Genomic DNA, 22,625 nt, shown 5'->3' on the forward strand with positions numbered 1-22,625 from the left:
AGTTTCCGGTAATTTGTCTAAGCCTCTAAACGTCCTCGGCTTTGTTCAAATGGTAATAAAATCTAGTTAGAATTTAGATGCAGTGGCAGCATTCCAGCCAGTAATTACAAATGCAGAACTCCCCTCTATCTCTGACCTTCATCCTAATCACTAACTTACAACAAAAGTCCTAGGGGGGAGGCAACCGGTGCCTCTATTTACCCCCCTCTTTGTGATCCTGCCCAGATACAGGAAGACAAATGTTGGGTGTGACATCAAAGCAACTTAGTTTATGAGCAGCTAACACTGCCCAATACAATAGAGCTGAAGACTAGGAAGATTCTTGACCTTTACACCCAGTATGTGCACTTCCCGAAACAGGGAGGTGCCACGTGGCTAAGAAAAGGATATTGCAAAGGGTCTGGGACAGGAATATGGATTATTTATAAGATGAATAGGTTTCTAATAAGCCTATCGTTTGAGGAAAAGTGTTCTGCAGCTAAGGAAGTATATCTGACAACTAAATCTAAAAACTTCATGGTATTTTTGGTGTTTATCTGCCAAACTGTGTTGTGAGTTTGCTTAAGATTTCAGATTTTAGAAGGCAAGGCGGGCAACACCTGGGAGAACTTTATCACATCCACCTGGATCACCATATCCCCCATGTCTGCCATATGGACTAAGCCCTAAAGATGGAAAGTTCCAAAAAAGTTAAAGAAGATTCCATGAGAGGCCTCCAAGCCCTGGGCATGCCCGTTCCTTCTGGAATTTGCCCTTTGGAACTGCCTGTCTGCAAGATCCGGAGAAGATCCGGAGCTAATCCCTTGAATGCTGGACTAGGTTTTTTACCTTTGTTTACATGTTATTCACTATTGTTTTACAGTGATTGCACCCCCCTCTTTTTTCTTATTATTAACCTTACTGGTGAAGGGTATAAAATTTTCTGGTTTCTTGTAATAAAGTGTCATTAGCTCAAGAAGCTTTTGTCCATGTCAGATTCTTTCCAGAAGCGCCGTAAATAGGAACTTAAAGAAATTTATTTCCTAGAAGGGAAAGAATCGCTGCAGATAAGTGGCTGCAGTACGGCACCCTAATTCTTCTCCCATCTTTTCTAAGATTGATTCGATCGCGAGTGGGTTCACGCCTATCTCGACTGAGCAGTCTGCGGCAGTAATACATACAAATTTATGTTTTTAGCACCACAATTCATAAGAGTCAAATTATGAAACCAACATAGGTGTCCATCAACAGATGAATGGACTACAAAATTATGGGATATCCACATAATGGAATTCTACTGAAAAATAAAGAACAAATCTATGTCATGTGCAGGAAAATGGATGGATCTGGAGAAGATTATGTTAAGTGAGATTAACAAGTCACAGAAGGGTCATATGTTTTCTCTCATAAGTGTAAATTAGGGCATATCAGAATACCAGATGGACTTTAGATAATAGAGAATAAACTCCACTGGAACCAAGGAAGTGTTCAAAGGGAGGGTGGTGGGGAGATAGAGAGAGGATCAATAAAGGAATGACTTCCAATGACATTACCAACACATGTGAGAGTACCAAAACCAATCTCCATATCCTATATGATAAAGGGGGGAGTGAGGAAGGAGCCGGGGAAAGCCCACCAAATGCTGTTTGCATGTATGTCACTAACAATGTATGCTACATTGTGATGTGAGAATGTAAAATACTCTAAAAGGATAAAAAAAGAAAGCCAAAACATAAAAAACACTTAAATTTTAATTCAAATTATATACTATGATAGTGTTATGCTGTATGTTATCATTTAATACTGTATATGGATTATCTACTTTAAGTTTTGTCCTTATATATCCTAATATTTACTAAAGACAGTGAACAAAAATAATAATATTACCAATTTCCTACATTGAAAAAAATAAGTTAGAAAATTATCATTTGTACCCTAACAACCCTAACACCAAAGATCCTATTCTGGTATGTATAATTCCCTTAACGGGTGACTGGGTACACTTTATGACCCTATTCTCTTTTTCAACAATAGACACTGAAACCAATTAGAGACCATGAGGCAGAATGAAATCTTTGACTATGGAAATAACTAGTTATATGAAACTTTAATGCTGAACCACTGTGAATAATCACCCTTTATCATTACTATAGTAGTACTGTCATGCTGTCAGTACTGTCATCTTGTTCTGAATTTCAGCTGATTGATTTTAAAATTTAAATTTGATCTTACCTTCTTTATCATGAGAGGAGGTTGTACAAATGAAAGCAAAAACAATATTCAGAAAAAACTTGTCCTGGGGAAGATGGCGACTGAGAAAAGCAGTGTTTATGAGTGTTGCTAACACTTGGTCTCTATTGCCACAAAATCAGGGCTTTTCATAGCCAGAAAACACTATCAGCAGAGAAATAAAAAGTGTAAATACAAGGAACAGAGAAAAAGAAGACTAGAAGAACAACCAGAGACCAGAAAAGAAACCAGACCGTATTGCAGGGAAGGACACCGCGCCGGTGCAATTTTGCCTCACAGCACCAGGCTCCAGACAGGAAAGGAACTCAGAACGGAGCTAAAAACCAGAAAAGAAATATGCCAGCCTCACGGCCGAGCGTGTGACAACGGTGCCATATAGCCAGCAGTGACGGGGAGTTCACCACGACAGCGACAGCTCCAGATCAGCGTGCACAGCAATCGTAAGTGAAACTGCGGCCCTTAAAGAAGAAATCCCAGCACTGCACTGCCAGAGACTTGTGCAGCTTTGATATCTCCCTGGGTCTGAGATTTTGCAGTCCAACCCAATGAAGGAGTAGCGGTGGCAGAGATACCACACCCTAGTCGCAGCTCCCCATGGGAAAACTCCCAGCCTGGCACCCCCATGGTCTCGCGCAGCCTCGATTAACTCCCTGGTCTGAGACATTGTGATACAACCCAGTAAAGAAGTAGAGGCAGCTAAGATTACCACAAATTCGAGATCCAGAACACCCTAAGTGAAGTTGTGGTGACCCAGGGAAGAACCCAGAGAAGGCACAAACTTCTGAAATCATGGGAAAGAGGAACAACAATGGAGCAATGAACGCCCACAACCTCACAGTATCAGAACCTGGTAACACAGAAATTCAGAGATCTCCAGAAGATCAAATCAGGAATATAACTGTAGAAATAATACAGGACCTTCTTAAAGAATTTAGAGAGTCTAAAAGAAATAAAGGATGCAATCATTGAAGTAAAGGCATCAAACTATAAACAATTGATTAGACCATATGGAGAATTGAATTTCACTCCTAGAAGATGATCACTCTAAAAACGAATAATCAGAATAGAGGAGGGAAAAGAAGGTGAAACCAAAGGGATCAATAATCTCTTCAAAGAAGTAATAGAAAATTTTCCAAACATAGAGCAAGAGGCCCAGGAAACTTATAGAACTCCCTTTAGATAGGATCAGAGAAAAGGTTCCCCACACCACATAATTGTCAAAATGACCAATGTAGAAGCCAAGGGGAGAATCATAAAGGCAACAAAAACTTAAACATATCGAAGTCAACCATTAAGCCAAGCATTGGAAGGAGGGATGGGGATGGAATGGGGTAGGAATTTGGGTAGGGGCTAAATGTGTGATGTGTACATGTATGTCCACACAAGTTTTTTACCCCAATATGATGTATGAATATAATGCACCAATAAAAAATAAATTAAAAAAAAAAACTTTTCCTGAGCCAAGAGTGGTGGTACACAGGCCTAAGGCAGAAGGATCAACCTTAGCAATTTGGCAAGGACCTTAGTAACTTAGTAAGACTGTTTCAAAAATAAAAAATATTTTCAGGTTGGGCATAGCTCAGAGGTAGAATGTCCTGGTTTCAATTCCCAATACCACATACATATACATACACACAAAAATACCACTGCCAAATGTTCCAAAGATAAAGATGATCTGTAAATTAGTATAAATAATAAGAATACATTTGTTTTATAACTTATTAACATATCTTTAAAATTATATATCAATATTAAATTATAGCTGGACACAGTGCTGTACATCTGTAATCCCAGTACTTGAGAAGGTAAAACAGGAGGATTACAGGTTCAAAACCAGCCTCAACAACTTTAAGAGATACTCAGCAATTTAGTGAGACCCTGCTTCAAAATAAAAAATATTTTGGGTTGTAGCTCAGACATAGAATACCTCTGGGTTCAATCCCCACAAATAATGATAACCACCACAACAAATTATATAATAATAATTATGTTATTATTATATATTGATTGTAAAAGCCTAGTTTGAAAGGTAATTTCATTTAGCCCAGCTATACTATCAAAGCAAAACAAACAATATTAAGCTAAAAAGTTATTTTTAAGCCAGGTGTGGTGTGGCACACGCTTGTAATCCCAGCATGCAGGAGACTGAGACTGGAGGATCAAGGTTCACGGACAACCTCAGCTACTTAGTGAGTCCCTCTGCAACTTAGTGAGACCCTGTTTCAAAATAAAGAATAAAAATTAGGGCAGGGGGTGTAGCTTGGAGGTCGAATGCCCCTGGGTTTCATCCCTTCATACACACACACACACACACACACACACACACACACACAAAAGTTAAATTTTCTTACAGACCTGAGGCTGGCTATCTTCATTGCCGTCAAGCCTTTTTTGTTCTTCTGATGTTACTTCTATGTCTACTTCTGTTGACAAATATACATATTTAATTAAACTAGCTAGCAAAATAGAAAATAATAAAAATTAATATAACATTTTTATTTTCCCAGTTACAAATTTAAATTAGGCTTAATCTTTGGCTGAATGTGTTTGAAATTTTTATGTGGCAACCAGGCGTGGTGGTGTACACTTGTAATCCCAGCATTTGGGAGGCTAGACAGGAGGATGTGGGTTCAAGGACGGCCTCAGGTACTTAGTGAGGCCCTTTGCAACTCAGTGAGATCCTGTATCAAAATAAATAATAAAAAGTTGGGCTGGGTCTGTCACTTAGAGGTAGAATGCCCCTGGGTTCCATCCCTAGCACCAAACAAACAAACAAACAAAAATTCTGTGGAGAAACTGAACCTAGGGGTGTTCTACCTCTGAGCTAAATGTCAACACCTATTTTATTTTATTTTTATTTGGTAATAGGGTTTTACTAAATTGCTCAATCTGGCTTCAAACTTGAAAATGTCCAGTTTTGGCATCACTAGTAATGGGATTACAGGTGTGAGCTACCATGCCGGATGGCTGAATACTTCTTCAGAAAATACTTATAATTATCTAAAATTTCAACAAATCACTTGGAAACAGCAGATTTACCACATTCAAGTCATACAAAACACTTCATATAAACACCCCCAAATTCATTCATTCAATATAAATGAAGATATGCTCAGAAACAAAAATTTTAAATATAGAAATATAGCCGGGCATGATGGCGCACACTTGTAATCCCTGCACTTGGGAGGCTGAGACAGGAGGATCATGCAGATTCAAAGACGGCCTCAGCTGGTTTAAGAGAGACCCTGTTTCCAAAAAATATATAAAATAGGTCTGGGAGTGTAGCCCAGAGGTAGAAGGCCCCTGGGTTCCATCCCTTGTACCACCATAAAGAAAGAAAGAAAGAAAGAAACAAACAAACAAACAAACAAACAAACAAACAAATATATTTGTCCTATATACTATTTTCTACCTCAAAATAGTATGTATGTATGAATGTATGTTTCTATCTATCGTATTAAAGATTGACTTCAAAAGGGTTCTACCTTTGAACTACATACCCAGCCCTTTTTATTATTTTATGTATGTATGTACTTATATAATATATATGTGGCACTGCAGATTGAACCCACAGGGTCTCACTAAGTTGCAGAGAGCCAGCTGAGGCTGGCTTTGAACCTATGCAATCCTCCTAAATTCTGGGATTATAAGCATGCGACACCATGCCTGGCTCGACAGGCACCTTTAAACTTTGGAAAAGTCTTAGAATCTCATAATTAACCTGTATTAATTCCTAATAAGTATAGGGATTCCAAAATGGACATGTTAGAGTATTGAAACAAAAAAGTAAACATATCCCAATTACAAATTACAGTGAAATTATTTTTTCTTATCTCTGTAAGTACCCTTTTTTCAAACATTGATACCAACAATAATATTTGCATTATATATGTCATATCTTTTCTGTCAAATTTGGGGAAAAAATGAAAAGACTATGAGCATTTAAAATATTTTAATGTAGTTCTTCCCAGAGTAATTTTTATTTTAAAACTTACCCGATTTGAATGTTAGCGCATCCTTCATTCGTACTGTTTTATGCAGAACAGAATCTTTCATTTCAATGGTCATCTGGATGAATTTTGAAATAAGCATTTATTAAAAACTGTATTTCATACAGCACATAATTCAAGATAAAATTATGAGTCATTACCTTCATGTGAGGATATTTCGCAGAAGAATCTAAAAAGCAAAGAGACATGCAGTCAGTCATATGTAAAGAGGACAAAGCAATCACGCATTCATGCAGAGTTAGTATAGGACTGATCCTCATGCTTATTAGCTTTGGAAATTACAATTTTAGGCTTTTTTTCTGGTTAGGATATCAATATGACAGAACTATACTGAAGAAAAAAACAGAAATAAAGGTTTAATAAAACATGCAGTTAAAATTTCAAAAAGTGAGACGGTTTACAATAGCCATGATTAAAATAGAGATATGCACATATACAAATATGAACATGCTGACTGATGAATGAAAAAATGATCTGTTATCAGAAGACCAAATCATGGCCCTGAGAAGATAAATGTCAAAAGTTGATGGTAGAATGTAATGGCACAGATCTTTACTGTAACACATTAAAATCATTTATACCATTATACTACAAGTTGTTATCAATATATCTTAACAATTTGTCTTGTAATTTAGAAATACAAAGTTGCCATAGTTCATTGGAATATATAATTCATGTCTCATCAAGGAAAGTTCTGAGAATTGGTCATCTTAGATATACACTTGTAGAATAATAGTTAATAAGATTACGTGCTTTTCCATACCCCTGCTGGCTACTGGTGTGCCTACATTTCTGGTGTCCTCTAGTTTAGGCATTGTAAAGTGTCTTGGTCGGCTCATGCAAGATGGTATGTAAGCCACATCTAAGAAATAATGTGTAATAGGTTTTCAGTGTTAAAACTGTCACAGAATTGTCATGAAATTATTAGATGAATAACATATTTCAAAATCAGTGGAATAGGTACTAAATATGATTCTGGTTTTTAAGGAATGAAATCATTTTCAAAATTAGTTTTATATATCATGTTATTCTTTAAAGTGCTTTTCTGAGAGCCAGGCATGGTGGTGCACACTTGTATTCCCAGCATTCAGGAGGCTGAGACCAGAGGATTGTGGTTTGCGGACGGCCTCAGATACTTAGTGAGGTTCTTTGCAACTCAGTAAGACCCTGTTTCAAAATAAAGAATAAATAAATAGGGCAGAGGGTGTACTCAGAGGTAGAATGCCCCTAGGTTCCATTCCCAGACCTGCAAAAAAAAAAAGTAAATGGTTCCATATTCAATTTAGTCTAATAACTAATATCAATGTAGCACACATCTTTGATGCTAGATAGTTATGTAGAGAAGAAATGAGGGCTGCTGTTTACCCCAGTTCTAACACTCCCTCCTGTTTCTAATAATTTTGTAGAACAGCAATAATCAAATTTGTGGTGTGAATGCAAATATATTGAAGCCATCTGAGTTAGATTGTCTCCTGTTTCATCATCATTAACTCCAAATTACCTTGCTAATTTGTTTCTTTACTTCCAACAATCCGTCTTCTTTGCAAATTATTCTCTAGATTTGTAGTCTTGATTCCTTAGATTTTATACTGTGTGTGTGTGTGTGTGTGTGTGTGTGTGTGTGTGTGTTTCTGGAGACTGTCTCCAGGGGTGTTGTACCTTTGAACTACATACCCAGTCCAATTTTATTTTATTTATTTATTTATTTTTTTGAGGGTGGGGCTGGAACCCTGGGGCATTCAACCTCCGAGCTACACCCCCGCCTTATTATTTATTCTTTATTTTGAAACTGGGTCTCACTGAGTTGTAGAGGACCTCACTAAGTAGCTGAGGCTGTCCACAAACTGTGATCCTCCAATATCATCCATTCGAATGTGGGGATTACAAGCGTGTGCCCGCCCGGCTTATTTTTATTTTTGAAACAAGGTCTCACTAAGTTGCAGTGGGCCTAAATTACTGAGGCTAACTGGAACCTGTTATTCTCCTGTCTCGGCCTCTCAAGGACTGGGATTACAAGAGTGCTCCACCATGCCCAGCGCATTTTACATTCTTTATATAGATTATTCCCTCCCTTTTATCCATTTTTATGTATATAAGCAATAGTATCTTTTATGTGTGTGTGTGTGTGTGTGTGTCAGGGGGTACTGGGGATTGAACCCAGGGGTGTTTTACCACTGAACTATACTTCTCATACCTTTTTATTCTTCCGTCTTGAAATAGGGTCTCACTAAATTACCATGTACAAGCCTTAAATCTGAGATCCTCCTGTCTCAGCTTCCCAAGTACTGGAAGCAACCAACAGTAACAGGGCAGGCTGGTGTGTCTCTGCTCTGTAGTCAGGGGCTGTTACAGAACTTTTTTCCCAACCATGTTTAGGGTCACCGAGCTCTGCAGTCACAACCTAAACCAGTGTAAGGTCCAGAAAGAATCAGGGCCAGGGGATAGACAAAGGCCATGCATACAACCCGCCCCGACACCCAACACTGTGGGAGCTCACACATTGCCCAGGCACTGGAGAGGCTTGCACCCCAGGGTGGTGGTGGGGGCAACATCTCCACAAAAGCAGCTTGAGCTCAGAGGCAGTGGTCCTTGGAAACTGCTACGCACCAGCTCCACTGCCTGAGCGAACCTGTGCGGAGCGAGCGCCCCCCTTTCATGGCACTTGCAGAAGGAGCTCCGGCCTGAGCTGTCACTTGCTGATCCCTAATCATTCCAACAGGAAAAGGCAGAAAACACTGAGTGCTCTGTCTCTGGCTGACCCAGCACGTTACGCTCCCTAGCCTACCCAAGTGGTTCCACAGAAGCGAGCAGGCCATTGCCAATACCCTCAGGGGTCCTTCCCTCTCCCATGACCAGGAGTCCACTGAAACAGATGGGGTCAGCCAGGTTTCTGGGCAGAGTGTGTGGCCCTTCTCCCTCCTATTGATTAGGTCGCAGAAGAAGCAGGGACGAAAAGAGTACTGGAGTGCTCTGCTGCCTCCAGGTGTGATCCAGTGGTCAGACCAAAGACCCTTTCCTCCCCCCCCTGACCCAGTACCACTGTTTATCCACCTTGAGTAGTGCTGAGAACAGTCCCACTCACCTCAACTGCATGGTACTGGAAAATAGTCCATAGCCAATAATAAGAAACATACCACTGACATGGTATAGCCACAGCTGCCAAGTCAGAACCAAAGATCTGGCTTAGGCCACCCAGATAGCACAGGGAGAAGGATCAGAAGCCCCGACGCAGGGGCACCTATGACGAGAAACTGCTAAGTAGGCCCGCCTTGCAAAACGGTAATCTTCTGATATAGACCCAGGGGCAGCAGCAGGAGCCCAAGCTTCAAGGGGCCAACTCTGGTTGCCTAGAGACTGAAAACCACCACATCAACAAGGCCTACCTCACCACAGACCCTGCACCAGCGGGATCTGTGCTGTCTTAGATTTAGTGTCTCCAGATTCTCTCTCTAGCATACCACCCTTCCTGGACACAACAAAGGGGAGTGAAAACCATCATAAGCATAGACCTCAAGATGGTCTTACGTCATGCAATCAGGATCACTGGGTCTACTGGGAGATTTTCGCTCCTCCACTCAATATAACATCAAATCTACCTGGTGCAAGTAGAATTCACAAACCTTAAACTGAACCAGAAAGGAAAGAAGACTCAAATGATCTCAAATTGACCTGCCTAGACTCTGCTTGCTAAAGGACAAAGGAAACAGACTTTATCAAAGATGGGCAACCAAACCCCATAACCAATCAGAAGAGGATTCCTCTTTTAAAACTTCACTACTAAGCCAGGCATGGTGGTGCACACTTGTAATCCCAGCATTTGGGAGGCTGAGACTGGAGAATCGCGGTTCCTGAACAGCCTCAGCTACTTAGTGAGGCCCTCTGCAACTCAGTGAGACCCGGTTTCAAAATAAAATATAAAAAATAGGGCAGGGGATATAGCTCGGAGGTCAAATGCCCCTAGGTTCTATCCCCAGACCCACCCCCCCAAAAAAAAAAAAAGTTTATTTTTAAAAACTTTAAAATTAAAAAAAAATTTTTTTTCTTTTCTTTTCTTTTTTTTTTTTTGTGGGTCTCAGTTGCAGAGGGCCTCACTAAGTAGCTGAGATTGTCCATGAACCGAGATCTTATCTTCCGGTCTCAGCCTCCCGAATGCTGGGATTAAAAGTGTGTGCCACCAAGCCCAACTAAATTTTTTCCTTTCTAATAAATATTTTATTTCTTTGCTACTGGTGGTATTTTCTCTGAAAAAATACTGGGGTGGGGGTGGGGTCTCATGGTTTCACTATTTTGTTTGTTAGTCAGATTTTTTTCTTCTTCTTCCATTTCTTTTTTTTTTTGGGGGGGGGTACTAGGAATTGAACACACGGGCATTCTATCTCCAAGCTATACCCCCAGTCCTATTTTTTATTCTTTATTTTGAAATAGGGTCTCCCTGGGTCACAGAGGCCCTCATTAAATAGTTGAGGCTGGCTGCTAACCTGTGATCCTCCTGTCTCAGCTTCCCAAATACTGGGATTATAAGTATGAACCACCATGCCCAGCTCCTCCCCTTTCTTATACTTTTATCATTATCAGGTATTCATCTTAATCCATTTATTTTGGTTTTGTGTTTTAAGGTGTTCCCCAGCCCTTTTTATCCTGTTTGTTTATGTGCTACAAGTCTTTGAGGTTTCTTCTCGTTCTTTTCTGTGTGTGAGGGGAGGGGGTACTGGAAATGGAACCCAGGGGCATTCTACCTCTGGCCTATATTCCCAATCTATTTTATATTTTTTATTTGGAAACAGGGTTTCACTAGGTTGCTGAGAGCCTGAGTAACTAAGGCTGGCTTCCAACCTGCAAGATCCTCCTATCTAAACTTCCCAAGTACTGAAATTACAAGCTTGCACCACCACACTTGGCTCTTCTCCTTCTAAATTGGGCCATTTCTCCCTATGGATGTGTCCGTCTATAGGTTAATTGGCAGCCAGATTCCATCTGAGTCTTCTTCTTTTCTTACACTTTTGTTCTACTTCACTCTCCTTGAGCATTTATCTCTTTATTGATGACACCACAATAATTTTTCTCTCCCCTTCAGATTCTTCTCTGTTTTGTACTGTCCTTGTTTCACTATCTTCTCCCTAACACTCACTCCACCAAATAATAGTGTCCACCTGGACATAAACATACCAACTTGGAATAAAAACTCAGAACTCCAAAACATCAAGAAACAAATACTCTGCTAATTCCCCAAATACAGATTGGCCCACCAAATTCCATCCATACAATCCTAGTATACTAGCAACAGTAAGAGATGTGTATCTCCCTACCAATTGGAAAGAAGAATGAAAAGAGCAAGTGCTTGAGACAGCACTCCCAGTATCAACAAAACAGCCAAGCTGAAGATGGACACCCTTCCTGAATAATTATTAAATCCTGTCCAGCTCACAAAGCAGATAGAGGAAGTAACCAGGCAAAGACACTAAAATTATCCCAGTTATGCCACATGATATGTCCACTCATTTAAGGAGGCAGTAAGGGCTGAGTTTAAACGTCCAATTACAAGAAGCAGACAATTAGAAACTAATTCATACTTCATCGCAGGTCCCTAAGACCTTGGAAAATATGGAAGAAAAGTCCACCAAAACAGTAACTAATCTTTACAACCTTATAAGAACAAAACCCACTGAAACAGTGGTGTAGAAGATGCCATGGAAAATTCTGACTTTTGATACTGAGTATAAATCAATGATCTCAAGAAGGAAATCAGAGAAACAATTCAGGATATTAAGAACTATGACATAAAGAAGTAACAAAAAACCTGAATGAATTGAAGGAGTCAATAAACAATTCCACTGAAGCTCTGACAAATAAAAAAGACCACATGGAAAACAGAGTCTCTGCCATATAAGTTAGTACATTCAAAACTGCAAAATAAGTCATGAATGTAGTAAAAACAATACAACAACAGAATCAGAACATCCAAGAGTTGTGGGATAATTTTAAAAGATCAAATGAAGAGTAACTGGCATCAAAGATGAAATAGAATAGCCGGACGCTATAGAATAGCGGAGACCAGAAGATCGAGGTTCGCAGACAGCCTCAGCTACTTAATGAGGCTCTCAGCAACGTAGTGAGACCCTGTTTCCAAATAAAATATAAAATAGGTCTGGGAGTATAGGCTGGAGGTAGAAAGCCCCTGGGTTCCACCGCCCAATACCACCAAAAAGATAAATTAATTAATTAAATTAATGAGACTAAAAAATAGGACCAGGGGTGTAGCTTGGAGATAGAATGCCCCTGGGTTCCATCCCCAATACCGAAAATAAATAAATAAATAAATAAATAAATAAATAAATAAATAAATAAATATGAAATAGAGGCCCAAAGGGAATTAAGAATCTCTTCAAGTCTGGCATGGTAGTGCATGCTTGTAATCCCAGAACTCGGGAGGCTGAGACCGGAGAATGGCAGTTCATGGACAACCTCAGCTATTTAGTGAGGCCCTCCACTACTTAGTGAGACCCTATTTCAAAATAAAGAATAAAAAATAGGGCAGCTATTTTTATTCTACAGCTCAGAGGTCAAATGCCCCTGGGTTCCATCCCGAGACCCTCAAAAAAAAAAAAAATCTCTTCAGAGAAATAATATCAGAAAACTTCCCAAACTTAGATCCAGATGAGTACTGGATCTAAGTACTGGATCCAAAGTACTGGAGACATTCAGAACCCCCATCAGACAAGACCAAAGAAAAACATCCCCATGCCACATTATAACCAAAGTGTGCCACATTGAAACTAAGGAGAGATTTCTAAGAGAGTTGAGAGCAAAAAACCAACTGACATTCACAGGTAAAACAATAAGAATCACTCCAGTTTTCTCAACCCAGGTACTGAAAGCAGGATGGCAGGAACTTCAAGGTCTTAAGAAATAAAAACTTCTAACCAAGACTCTTATCTAGCAACGCTATCCTTCAAAATTAATGGAAAAATAAAAACTTTCCAAAATAAGCATTAATTAAAAATTCATGCATATTACAACTACACTGAGATTCCATCTCATCCAGTTAGGCTGGCAATCATCAAAAACACAAATAATAATAAATGCTGGTGAGGATGTGGGAAAATAGGAACCCTATTGGACCCCTGTTAGTAGGATTACAAACTAGTACAGCTGCTTTGAAAATCATTGTGGAGGTTTCTCAGAAGACTGGGAATGGAACTACAATATAACTCAGCCATAGCCGTCTTGAACATTTTCCCAAAGGAAATGAAATCAGAATATTATAATACTTGTATATCCATGTTCATAGCAGCACAATTTATAATAGCCAAATTACAGAAACAGACTCGGTGACCATTAATAGATGAATGGGTCAAAAAACTTGGGTATAAATACACAATAAAATTTTATTCAGCCATAAAGAAAGATCACCACTTTCAGGAAAATGGATGGAACTTAAGGATGTACTGAATATAGCCAATCCCAAAGAATAAAAAAATGTTCTCTTGGAAATAAGGGCAATATCAGATAGATGAACATATACTCCAGGGAAATAACTAAGGGGAATTAGAGAAGAGAGGAAGGGAAAGAAGTCATAAAGAATGCAATAGTAGAAATAATGCTATGAATTTATACAAAATTGTCAATTCCAATCTCAAAAGTTACAGGGTGAGGGTAGGGAATGGGACCTAGTGGAGAGGGCAATAAGAGTTATGTGCATGTTACTTTTCTGACACTCTGTACCCAAATATGATATACATATTACAATGCACCCAATACAATAAAATAAAAAAATAGGGGTAAGGGTATAGCTCAGAGGTAGAATGCCTCTAGGTTCAATTCCCAGTACCAGATAATAAAAAAAAAGAAATCATAAATTTTCTAATGGATAAAGCTTTAATGATCTCTCCATAGCTAATCATAGTCTTTTCATATTTTCAGTTCTCTTATTTTTGCCCATATGATATCCTGTGAAATAGCAAAATTTTATGACAATTAATTATATGCATGCATGGCTAACCATATGTTTATATTTATTTCTAGCAAGTAAAACAGCTCTGCATAATTACTTCAACCCTTAATGACTTCCTAATAGTAAGGAAGACTAGAAAAAGTGAGAAAATATTGCTCTATTTCTCAAAAATGTTTTGGTAGTTGAAGTTCACAAATTCCTACCATATCTTCAATAACCCTATTTTTTTTAATTCTTCTAAAGAATTACTTTAGCTGGGGGTGGTGGCACATGCCTGTAATCCCTATGTACTTGGGAGTCTAAGACAGGAAGACTGCTGGTCCAAGATCAACAACATAGTGAGGCTCTCAGCAATATAGTAAGACCCTGTTTCAAAACAAAAAATGAAAAGGGCTGGGAGGTAACTCAGAGGTAGAATGCCCCTGGGTTTGATCCCCAGTACCAAAAACAAACAAAAAAAGGAACGGCTTTATTCTTCCCTCTCCAGTATGTACATGTGCTTGTTTTCTCTGTGCTCTGGCTTTCTTACTCTTCTTTCTCTGTTCTCTTTTCTTCTTCCTGATTTTCTAACTTTACTCAGGTCTTAGAATATCTTGAAATGGAACTAATAATTCAGCATCTTTAGTGACACCCCTAGTTTAATCTGTTGCTGAAACTTCAAAGGCTATATAACATATCTGGTTTTCTTTACTATACATTTAATAAGTAAGTTTCTTTAGCTATTAGAATCTATAAGTGCTCAGATTTTAAACAATTTAACAAATGACCTTTTCGTAAAATACAGTCCTTACCTTCTACTTGTCCATCGACTATATTTTTCCTGCTCTGATCTGCTGCTCCAGACAAAGTACCAACACACTTGTATGGAAGACTCTCAGAGATACTCTGGTAAAATCAATATCAATAATGAATTTCAAAAGATTTCTTAATTACTTTCTAAGAAAATAACTGAATTTCCTTCTCCCCCCCCCCTAGAGGAAACATAAGGAGATTCTACCTCTGAGCTACAACCCTGCCTTGTTTTTTAATTCTTTAGTTTGAAACAGGGTCTCACTAATTTGCATGCCTTACTAAGTAGCTAAGGATGGCTGTGAACCTGCAATCCTCCTGTCCCAGCCTTCTAACTACTGGGATTACAAGCATGAGCCACCACGCCCAGATGAACTTCCGATTTTAAAAACAATTAGATTTTAAAATAAGAGAAGTATGCACTGAAAACCAAAACATTTTAATAAAGAAACCTCATTAAGAACTTCTCTAGATCAAGCCTATTTTTTTATCCTCATAGGGATGCTGAGTATGAAAAATTAGGCATGGAAGTCCAGAGGAAATATATTCATAGACAAAATACTAATGTATATATTTCAAAATAGAAATAACTTCAGAGTACCTAAGTACAGTACTCTGCCTTCCCACCAAAAAGAAGAGGGAATTAAAAAATACAGACTTTAATATGCCTCCTTACTGTAATAGGCAGTATATCAGTCTCATAAAAAATACATATTTAAACAAATTCTTATAAGTACACTAGCAAGGAAATTGCACTGAATATTTCAAATACTTCTTTTCTTTTTTTAGCCAAACTAAACCCACAGCCCTATTTTTTATTCTTTATTTTGAAACACTGTCTCACTGAGTTGCAAAGGGGCTCACTAATTAGCTAAGGCTGTTCTCAAACTGTGATTCTCCTGTCTCAGCCTCCCAAATGCTGGGATTACAAGCATGCGCCACCATGCCCGGCTTGAATATTTCAAATACTTCTAAGAACAGAAATGTTCTAATGTTAAAATAAGACACTGGAAGCTGGGTATGGTAGTCTACACCTATAATCCTAGTATTTGAGAGGCTAAAACAAGAGGATTGCAGGTTTCAAGCCAGCCTCAGCAACCTTGTTTTGAAGGTCTCAGAAAGACCTTGTTTCAAAATAAAAAAAATTTAAAAAGGGCTGGGTGTGTAGCTCAGACAAAGAATATCTCTGCGTTCTATCCCCAGCAGCACAAAGAAAAAAAAAAAAAGGACACTTGGAGTTGGGCATTGTGATATAAGCCTCTAATCTGTACATAGATGGCTGAGACAGGAGGATCAAAGGTTCTACGATAGCCTCAGCAATGTAGGTAGAAAACCAGCAACCCAGAGAAACCTGTTTGGGAAAAAAAATATAGAGAAATGGAGGTTTGGCTTAGAAATAGAATGCACCAGGGTTTAATCCCCAATACAAAAACAAAACAAACAAACAAAAAACCTGGTATGATGAGAAACTTAAAACAATAAACAAAACATTGAACAAGTTGTTTCACCTATGTAAGCATGGGCTTAGGAAAATTTATTTTTTTAGTTGGGTACAAATATTTTGGGAGGCTGAAGCAGAAGGATTAAAAGCTGAAGGCTAGCCCAGGCAATTTAGCAAGACTCTGTCTCAACATCCATCTCCAGACCCGCAATAAATTAAATAAATAAATAAATAAATGGAATGGGGGTATAAGGAGCTCAGTGGAAGCACATGTGCCTAGCATGTGTGAGCTCCTGGGTTCATGATGAATTACTACACACACGCAACAAAAGTAGGTAAAATCTAAATGCTTCTGGAAAATCTTTACTGACAGAAAAAAATGGTTGAATAAAATGACAAAGTAGTAATAAAAACTTTTCTTTGTGTTATGTGTAATTAGCACACAGCCAGGCATAGTGGTGTAGACCTGGGTCCCCTCTTCTCCCACTTGGGCTCTTAGATTTGGTCCTCTTCTCCCACCTAATAGATATCTAGGCCTAAAGAAGAGGCCCAGCAGGGGGTGGTGGCGCATGCTTATAATCCCAGCATTTGGGAGGCTGAGACAGGAGATAGAGGTTCAACGAGAGCCTCAGCTACTTAGGGAGGCCCTTTGAAACTCAGTGAGACCCTGTTTCAAAATAAAGAATAAAAAATAGGGCTGGGGGTGTCACTTGTAAGTAGAATGCCCCTGGGTTCCATCCCCAGAAACGCAAATAAATAAATAAATAAATAAGAGGCCTATTAGCCGGACATGGTGGTACACGCCTGTAATGCCAGTACTTGGGAGGCTGAGACAAGAAGATCTAAGGTTCAAAGCCAGCCTCAGCAATTTAGTGAGACCCTCAGTTAACTGAGGGAGATCTTGTTTCAAGAACAAAAATAAAAGGCTGGGGGGAGCCAGGTGTGGTGGTGCATGCTTGTAATCCTAGTACTTGGGAGGCTGAGACAGGAGGACTGCAGTTTTCTGCCAGCTTCAGTCACTTAATAAGGCCCTCTACAACTTAGTGAGACCCTGTTTCAAAATAAAAGAATAGCTGGGCATAGTGGCATACGCTTGTTATCCCAGGATTTGGGAGGCTGAGACCAGAGGATCACGGTTCCAGGACAACCTCAGCTACTTAGTGAGGCCCTCCGCAACTTAGTGAGACCCAGTTTCAAATTAAAGAATAAAAACTAGGGCAGGGGGTGTAGCTCGGAGGTCAAATGCCCCCGGGTTCCATCCCCAGACCCACAAAAATAAATAAATTAATTAATTAATTAACTGAGGATAAAGGTCAGAGGTAGAAGGCCCCTGAGTTTCATCCCCAGTACAGCAGGAAAAAAAAAAAAAAAGAGGGCTGGGGGGTTAGCAGAGAGGAAGAATGCCCTTGGGTTTAATCTCTAGTACACAAATAATAATAATAACAGCAGTACACAAACATGAGATTTAAGAATAAACTTAAAATTAAGTATAACAAACCTTAATAATAACGTAAGCAAAAGAACATTTATTGTGTTTAAAATATGCCAGGTACTTACTTGTACATATTCTTTCCTATATATTATAATAGTGAAATGATTATGATAATGTTACCTAACTCTAACTAGATACCCAATAATAGAAATTTACTGAAGGTCAAAAGATTTACAATATCATCAGGAAGGACTTAAGCACTAAATCACTATACTACTAAAGTATATCTCCATTAATAATTTATTGAAACTTAACCATTTCCAAATTAGAAATATATGTGCCCCCTCTAACTTTCCCAGTCTTTTCTTGACATTATTGCTATTTTTCTCAGGTTTAAAACTATATCCTCAATATTTATTAAGTCCTTGAATACCACTGGGATCATTTTAACTATATTTAAACACATATTTTATAGTTTACAAAGTGTTTTTACTTTTCCTTTTTTTTTTTTTTTTTTTTTGTGGGTCTGTCTAGGGATGGAACCCAGGAGCATTTGACCCCCTGCCCTATTTTTTATTCTTTATTTTGAAACTGGATCTCACTGAGTTGCAGAGGGCCTCACTAAGTAGCTGAGGCTGTCCGGGAACCGCGATCCTCCAGGTCTCTGCCTCCCAAATGCTGGGATTACAAGCGTGCGTCACCACACCCGGCTCAAAGTGTTTTTACTTTTAAAAAAAAGAATTGGTACTGTGGATTAAAGTCTGAGCTATACCCAAACCCTTTTATTTTTTATTTTGAAACAATCCAAGTTGCTAAATTACTAAGGGTGGCCTCAAACCTGAAGATTCTCTTGTCTTAGCCTACCAAGGACTGGGATTACAGGTGTGTGCCACTGAACCTGTTGTGTTTTACATTACTTACGAAATTTGTTTATTACACATAACTAAAGATAAACATTCACAGAAATTCCAATAATTTTTCCTAGGATTCATACTTTGACATAACCAGTATTCTTTTTTTTTTTTTTTTTGGTGGTACTGGGGTTCCTGGAAGCCCTTCTACCTCCGGGCTACACTCCCAGACCTATTTTTACATTTTTATTTGAAAACAGGGTCTCCTAAGCCAGCGCGTCACTGGTTTTGAACCTATGCGATCCTCCTGTCTCTGCCTCCCAAGTGCGGGGATTACAAGCGTGCGCCACCACACCTGGCGACATAACCAGTATTCTAATGTATCTCTGGACTTCAACTACCATGCTAGTACCTCTATGCAGTAGTTCTAATACCTATAAAATCAGGCCCTTCTTGTTTCTTTCTGAAATGGTCACCTTAAAATAGGTGACTCTTTGGTTACTAAAAACATGGCTGCCATGAAACTACTCAACAGAGTTTATTTTCAAAAATGGTTTCTGGCCGGGCGTGGTGATGCACGCTTGTAATCCCCGTGCTTGGGAGGTGGAGACAGGAGGATCATGCAGGTTCGAATCCAGCCTTGCAGTCTTAAGAGACTCTGTTTCCAAATAAAAAGTATAAAATAGGTCTGGGAGTGTAGCCCGGAGGTAGAAGGGTTTCCAGGAACCCCAGTACCACCAACAAAACAAAACAAAAGTAGTTTCTGAGTCGGGTGTGGTGGTCCATTTGGAGGCTTGCACCCAAGTAGTCCCAGTACTTGGGAGGCTAAGACAGGAGGATCACAGGTTTAATGACAACCTCAACAATTAGTGAGACTCTCGTCAACCTAGCAAAACCCCGTTTCCAAATAAAAGATAAAATTAAGATGGGGATGTAGCTCAAATGTAGAATGTCTCTGGGTTCACTCCCTAGTAACACACACACACACACACACACACACACACACACACACACACACACACACACTTAAACAAAACACCAGAAAACCACACTGTTACTATAGTCCCACATAAGCAGAATTCCTCATGCTTTTCCTTCTGAAATGTTCATTTCAGATCTACTCTTGATAACCTAAATATAATAACACTTTCACATCAAATTTCAAGATAAAAAAAATTACAGTTCAAACTCTCTCTGAATCTGATTTGCACTTTTATGCATCCAGATATACAGGTCATATGTTGATCTGGAATAATTCTTTGGTTTTCAGATAAATTTAATTTCAAAAGCCCAGCAGAAGCCGGGCATGGTAGCACATGCTTGTAATCCCAGCATTCTTTATTTTGAAAAAGGGTCTCACTGAGTTGCAAAGGGCCTCATTAAGTAGCTAAAACTGTCCGCACACCTGGATCCTATTTCAGCTTCCCAAATGCTATGATTACAAACGTGAGCCAGCACTCCTGACTCCCTTTTATATTTTAACATCACTCAAGATTTATTTCAAAAACTATACTATCAGTAACAATAGATAATACCTCAGAATCCCAAGGTGATTCTTCTTCTTCTTCTTCTTCTTCTCCTAATCCTAATGCAGACAACATATCTATAAAATGCAATAACAGATATATTGAGAACAGTTATTCCTATGAATTTTAAATATATGTACAAGACAATCTCTATTCATAAGTATTTCAGTAAAATAAATGTAATTATTAAAGATTTTTTCTTTTCTTTTTTTTTTTTTTTGCGGGTCTGGGGATGGAACCCAGGGGCATTCAACCTCAGAGCTACACGCCCTGCCCTGTTTTTTATTCTTTAGTTTAAAACCAAGTCTCACTGAATTGCAGAAGGCCTCACTAATTAGCTGAGGCTGTCCACGACCCGCAATCCTCCAGTCTCAGCCTCCCAAATACTGGGATTACTAGCGTGCGCCACCACGCCCAGCTTAAAGAATAATTTCTAAGAGCTGGGTGCGACATGTTTGTAATCCCAGCATTTGGGAGGCTGACACAGGATGATTACAGTTCTCAGACAGCCTCAGGTACTTAGTGAAGCCTTTGCAATTCAGTGAGACCCTGTTTCAAAATAAAGAATAAAAAATAGGACTGGGGTGTAGCTCAGGAGTAGAATGCCCTTGGGTTCCATTCCCAGTACTGCAAAAAAAAAAAAAAAAAATTATATATATATATATATATATATATATATATGTATATATATATTCTGATGGTTGAAGCAATTTCAGAAAAAAGGTGGTAACAGGAAGAATGACAGCAAAAGAAAAATATTAAAAACAAACTTTTAGTATTTTTGAACTGTACACTTTATCATAATACTATTTAAGCATAGAAGAACTTTGCTAGATATTCACTAACTTACCACTTTTATTATTTTGGGGCCCTGTATCAACATAAGTCAAATTCTCATTATTTGTGTGCTTTCCTGAATCACTTTCAATACCATTTTCTTCTTTTCCAATTGCTGTCTCTATTGCTCCTTCCTGTTAAAAGAAAAAGAAACAAAACTCAACTTCAGAAACATTTATTTACTTGCTGACCAATTCACTCATCAGAAAGACAACAAGCATTTACTGTGTCTGTCAAATTCTAGATACTACCCCAGAAAAAACTGAAAATAAATTCTGCTCTATATTCAAGCAGAGGTAGAGATATAGACAACAAACAAGAACAGGGAATATTGCAACTATAAGGTCATACACACACACACCACACATTGGGGAGGCATTACTGGAGATTGAACCTAAGGGCATTCCATATCTGAGCTATTCCCCCAGCACTTTTAATTTTTTATTTTGAAAAAGGATTTTACTAACTTACTGAGGGTCTTACTGTGTTGCTGAGGCTGGCCTCAAGCCTGAGATTCTCCTAGCTCAGCCACCGAAATCTTGGAATTACAGGCCTGTGCCACCATGCCTGAATCACAGGGCATATTTTAAAAGACAGAAAAAGTAAAAGTGAGCATGAAGAGAATTCTAGAAAAGGTACCATGAGCAAAAAGGATGAGGCATGAAACAATGTAACAACTGAGGAATATCAAAGTATCTTGGTAAAACATATACAGTTACTAGGAAGTGGGTATCACGGCCAAATCATGAAAGACATGCGCAATATGATAGAAAGTTGTCGATTTCCTCCAGATTTTCCATTTTGTTGGAGTAGAGTTTTTCAAAGTAGTTTCTGATAATCCTCTGGATTTCTACGCTGTCAGTAGTAATGTCTCCTTTTTCATCCCTTATCTTCATAATTTGGGTTGATTCTCTCTTTTTTTTAGTTAGGTTGGCTAGTGGTTTATCAATCTTGTTAATGTTTTCAAGAAACCAGCTTTTGGTTTTGTTGATTTTCTGTATTGTTTTTTTATTCTCTATTTCGTTAATTTCTGCTCTAATTTTAATAATTTCCCGTCTTCTGCTGGCTTTGGGGTTCAATTGTTCCTGCTTTTCAAGGGCTTTGAGGTGTGTCATAAGGCTATTTATTTGAAGATTTTCTGTTTTTCTTATGTGAGCACTCAGTGCTATAAATTTTCCTCTTAATACTGCCTTCAAAGTGTCCCAGTGGTTTTGATATGTTGTTTCTTTATTTTCATTTGTTTCTAGAAATTTCTTGATTTCACCTCTTACATCTTCTATGACCCATTCTTCATTCAGAAGTGTGGTGTTCAGTCTCCACATGTTTATGTTGTTTCTCTGGGTCTTCTTATAGTTGATTTCTAGTTTCATTCCATTATGGTCTGAAATGACACAGGGAAGTATGTAACATTTTTTAAATTTGCTAGTGCTCATTTTGTGTCCCAGGATGTGATCTATTTTGGAGAAGGTTCCATGAGCAGCTGAGAAAAATGTAAACTCTGCTGTAGTTGGGTGAAATATTCTATATGTGTCCAACAGGTCCATTTGGTTAATGGTGTT

At 38.6% G+C, this 22,625-nt stretch overlaps 1 protein-coding gene across 1 annotated transcript in view; it reads right to left on the bottom strand.

The window, feature by feature from the left end:
- LOC308276473 (ankyrin repeat domain-containing protein 26-like) overlaps window positions 1-22,625 on the bottom strand; it is a gene marked incomplete at both ends in the record, with an annotated part of 147,982 nt that overhangs the window by 89,123 nt on the left and 36,234 nt on the right. Inside the window, 9 exons of the mRNA XM_080715268.1 lie at window positions 4,585-4,652; window positions 6,225-6,297; window positions 6,380-6,408; window positions 7,003-7,101; window positions 8,744-8,942; window positions 9,698-9,705; window positions 14,982-15,075; window positions 20,239-20,306; window positions 21,080-21,200. Of these exons, the coding sequence (XP_080571394.1) occupies window positions 4,585-4,652; window positions 6,225-6,297; window positions 6,380-6,408; window positions 7,003-7,101; window positions 8,744-8,942; window positions 9,698-9,705; window positions 14,982-15,075; window positions 20,239-20,306; window positions 21,080-21,200 (759 nt within the window). The remainder of the gene's footprint in view (window positions 1-4,584; window positions 4,653-6,224; window positions 6,298-6,379; window positions 6,409-7,002; window positions 7,102-8,743; window positions 8,943-9,697; window positions 9,706-14,981; window positions 15,076-20,238; window positions 20,307-21,079; window positions 21,201-22,625) is intronic.

The sequence above is a fragment of the Muscardinus avellanarius genome (genome assembly GCF_963383645.1).
Source record: "Muscardinus avellanarius genome assembly, chromosome: 1".
Lineage (NCBI taxonomy): Eukaryota > Metazoa > Chordata > Mammalia > Rodentia > Gliridae > Muscardinus > Muscardinus avellanarius.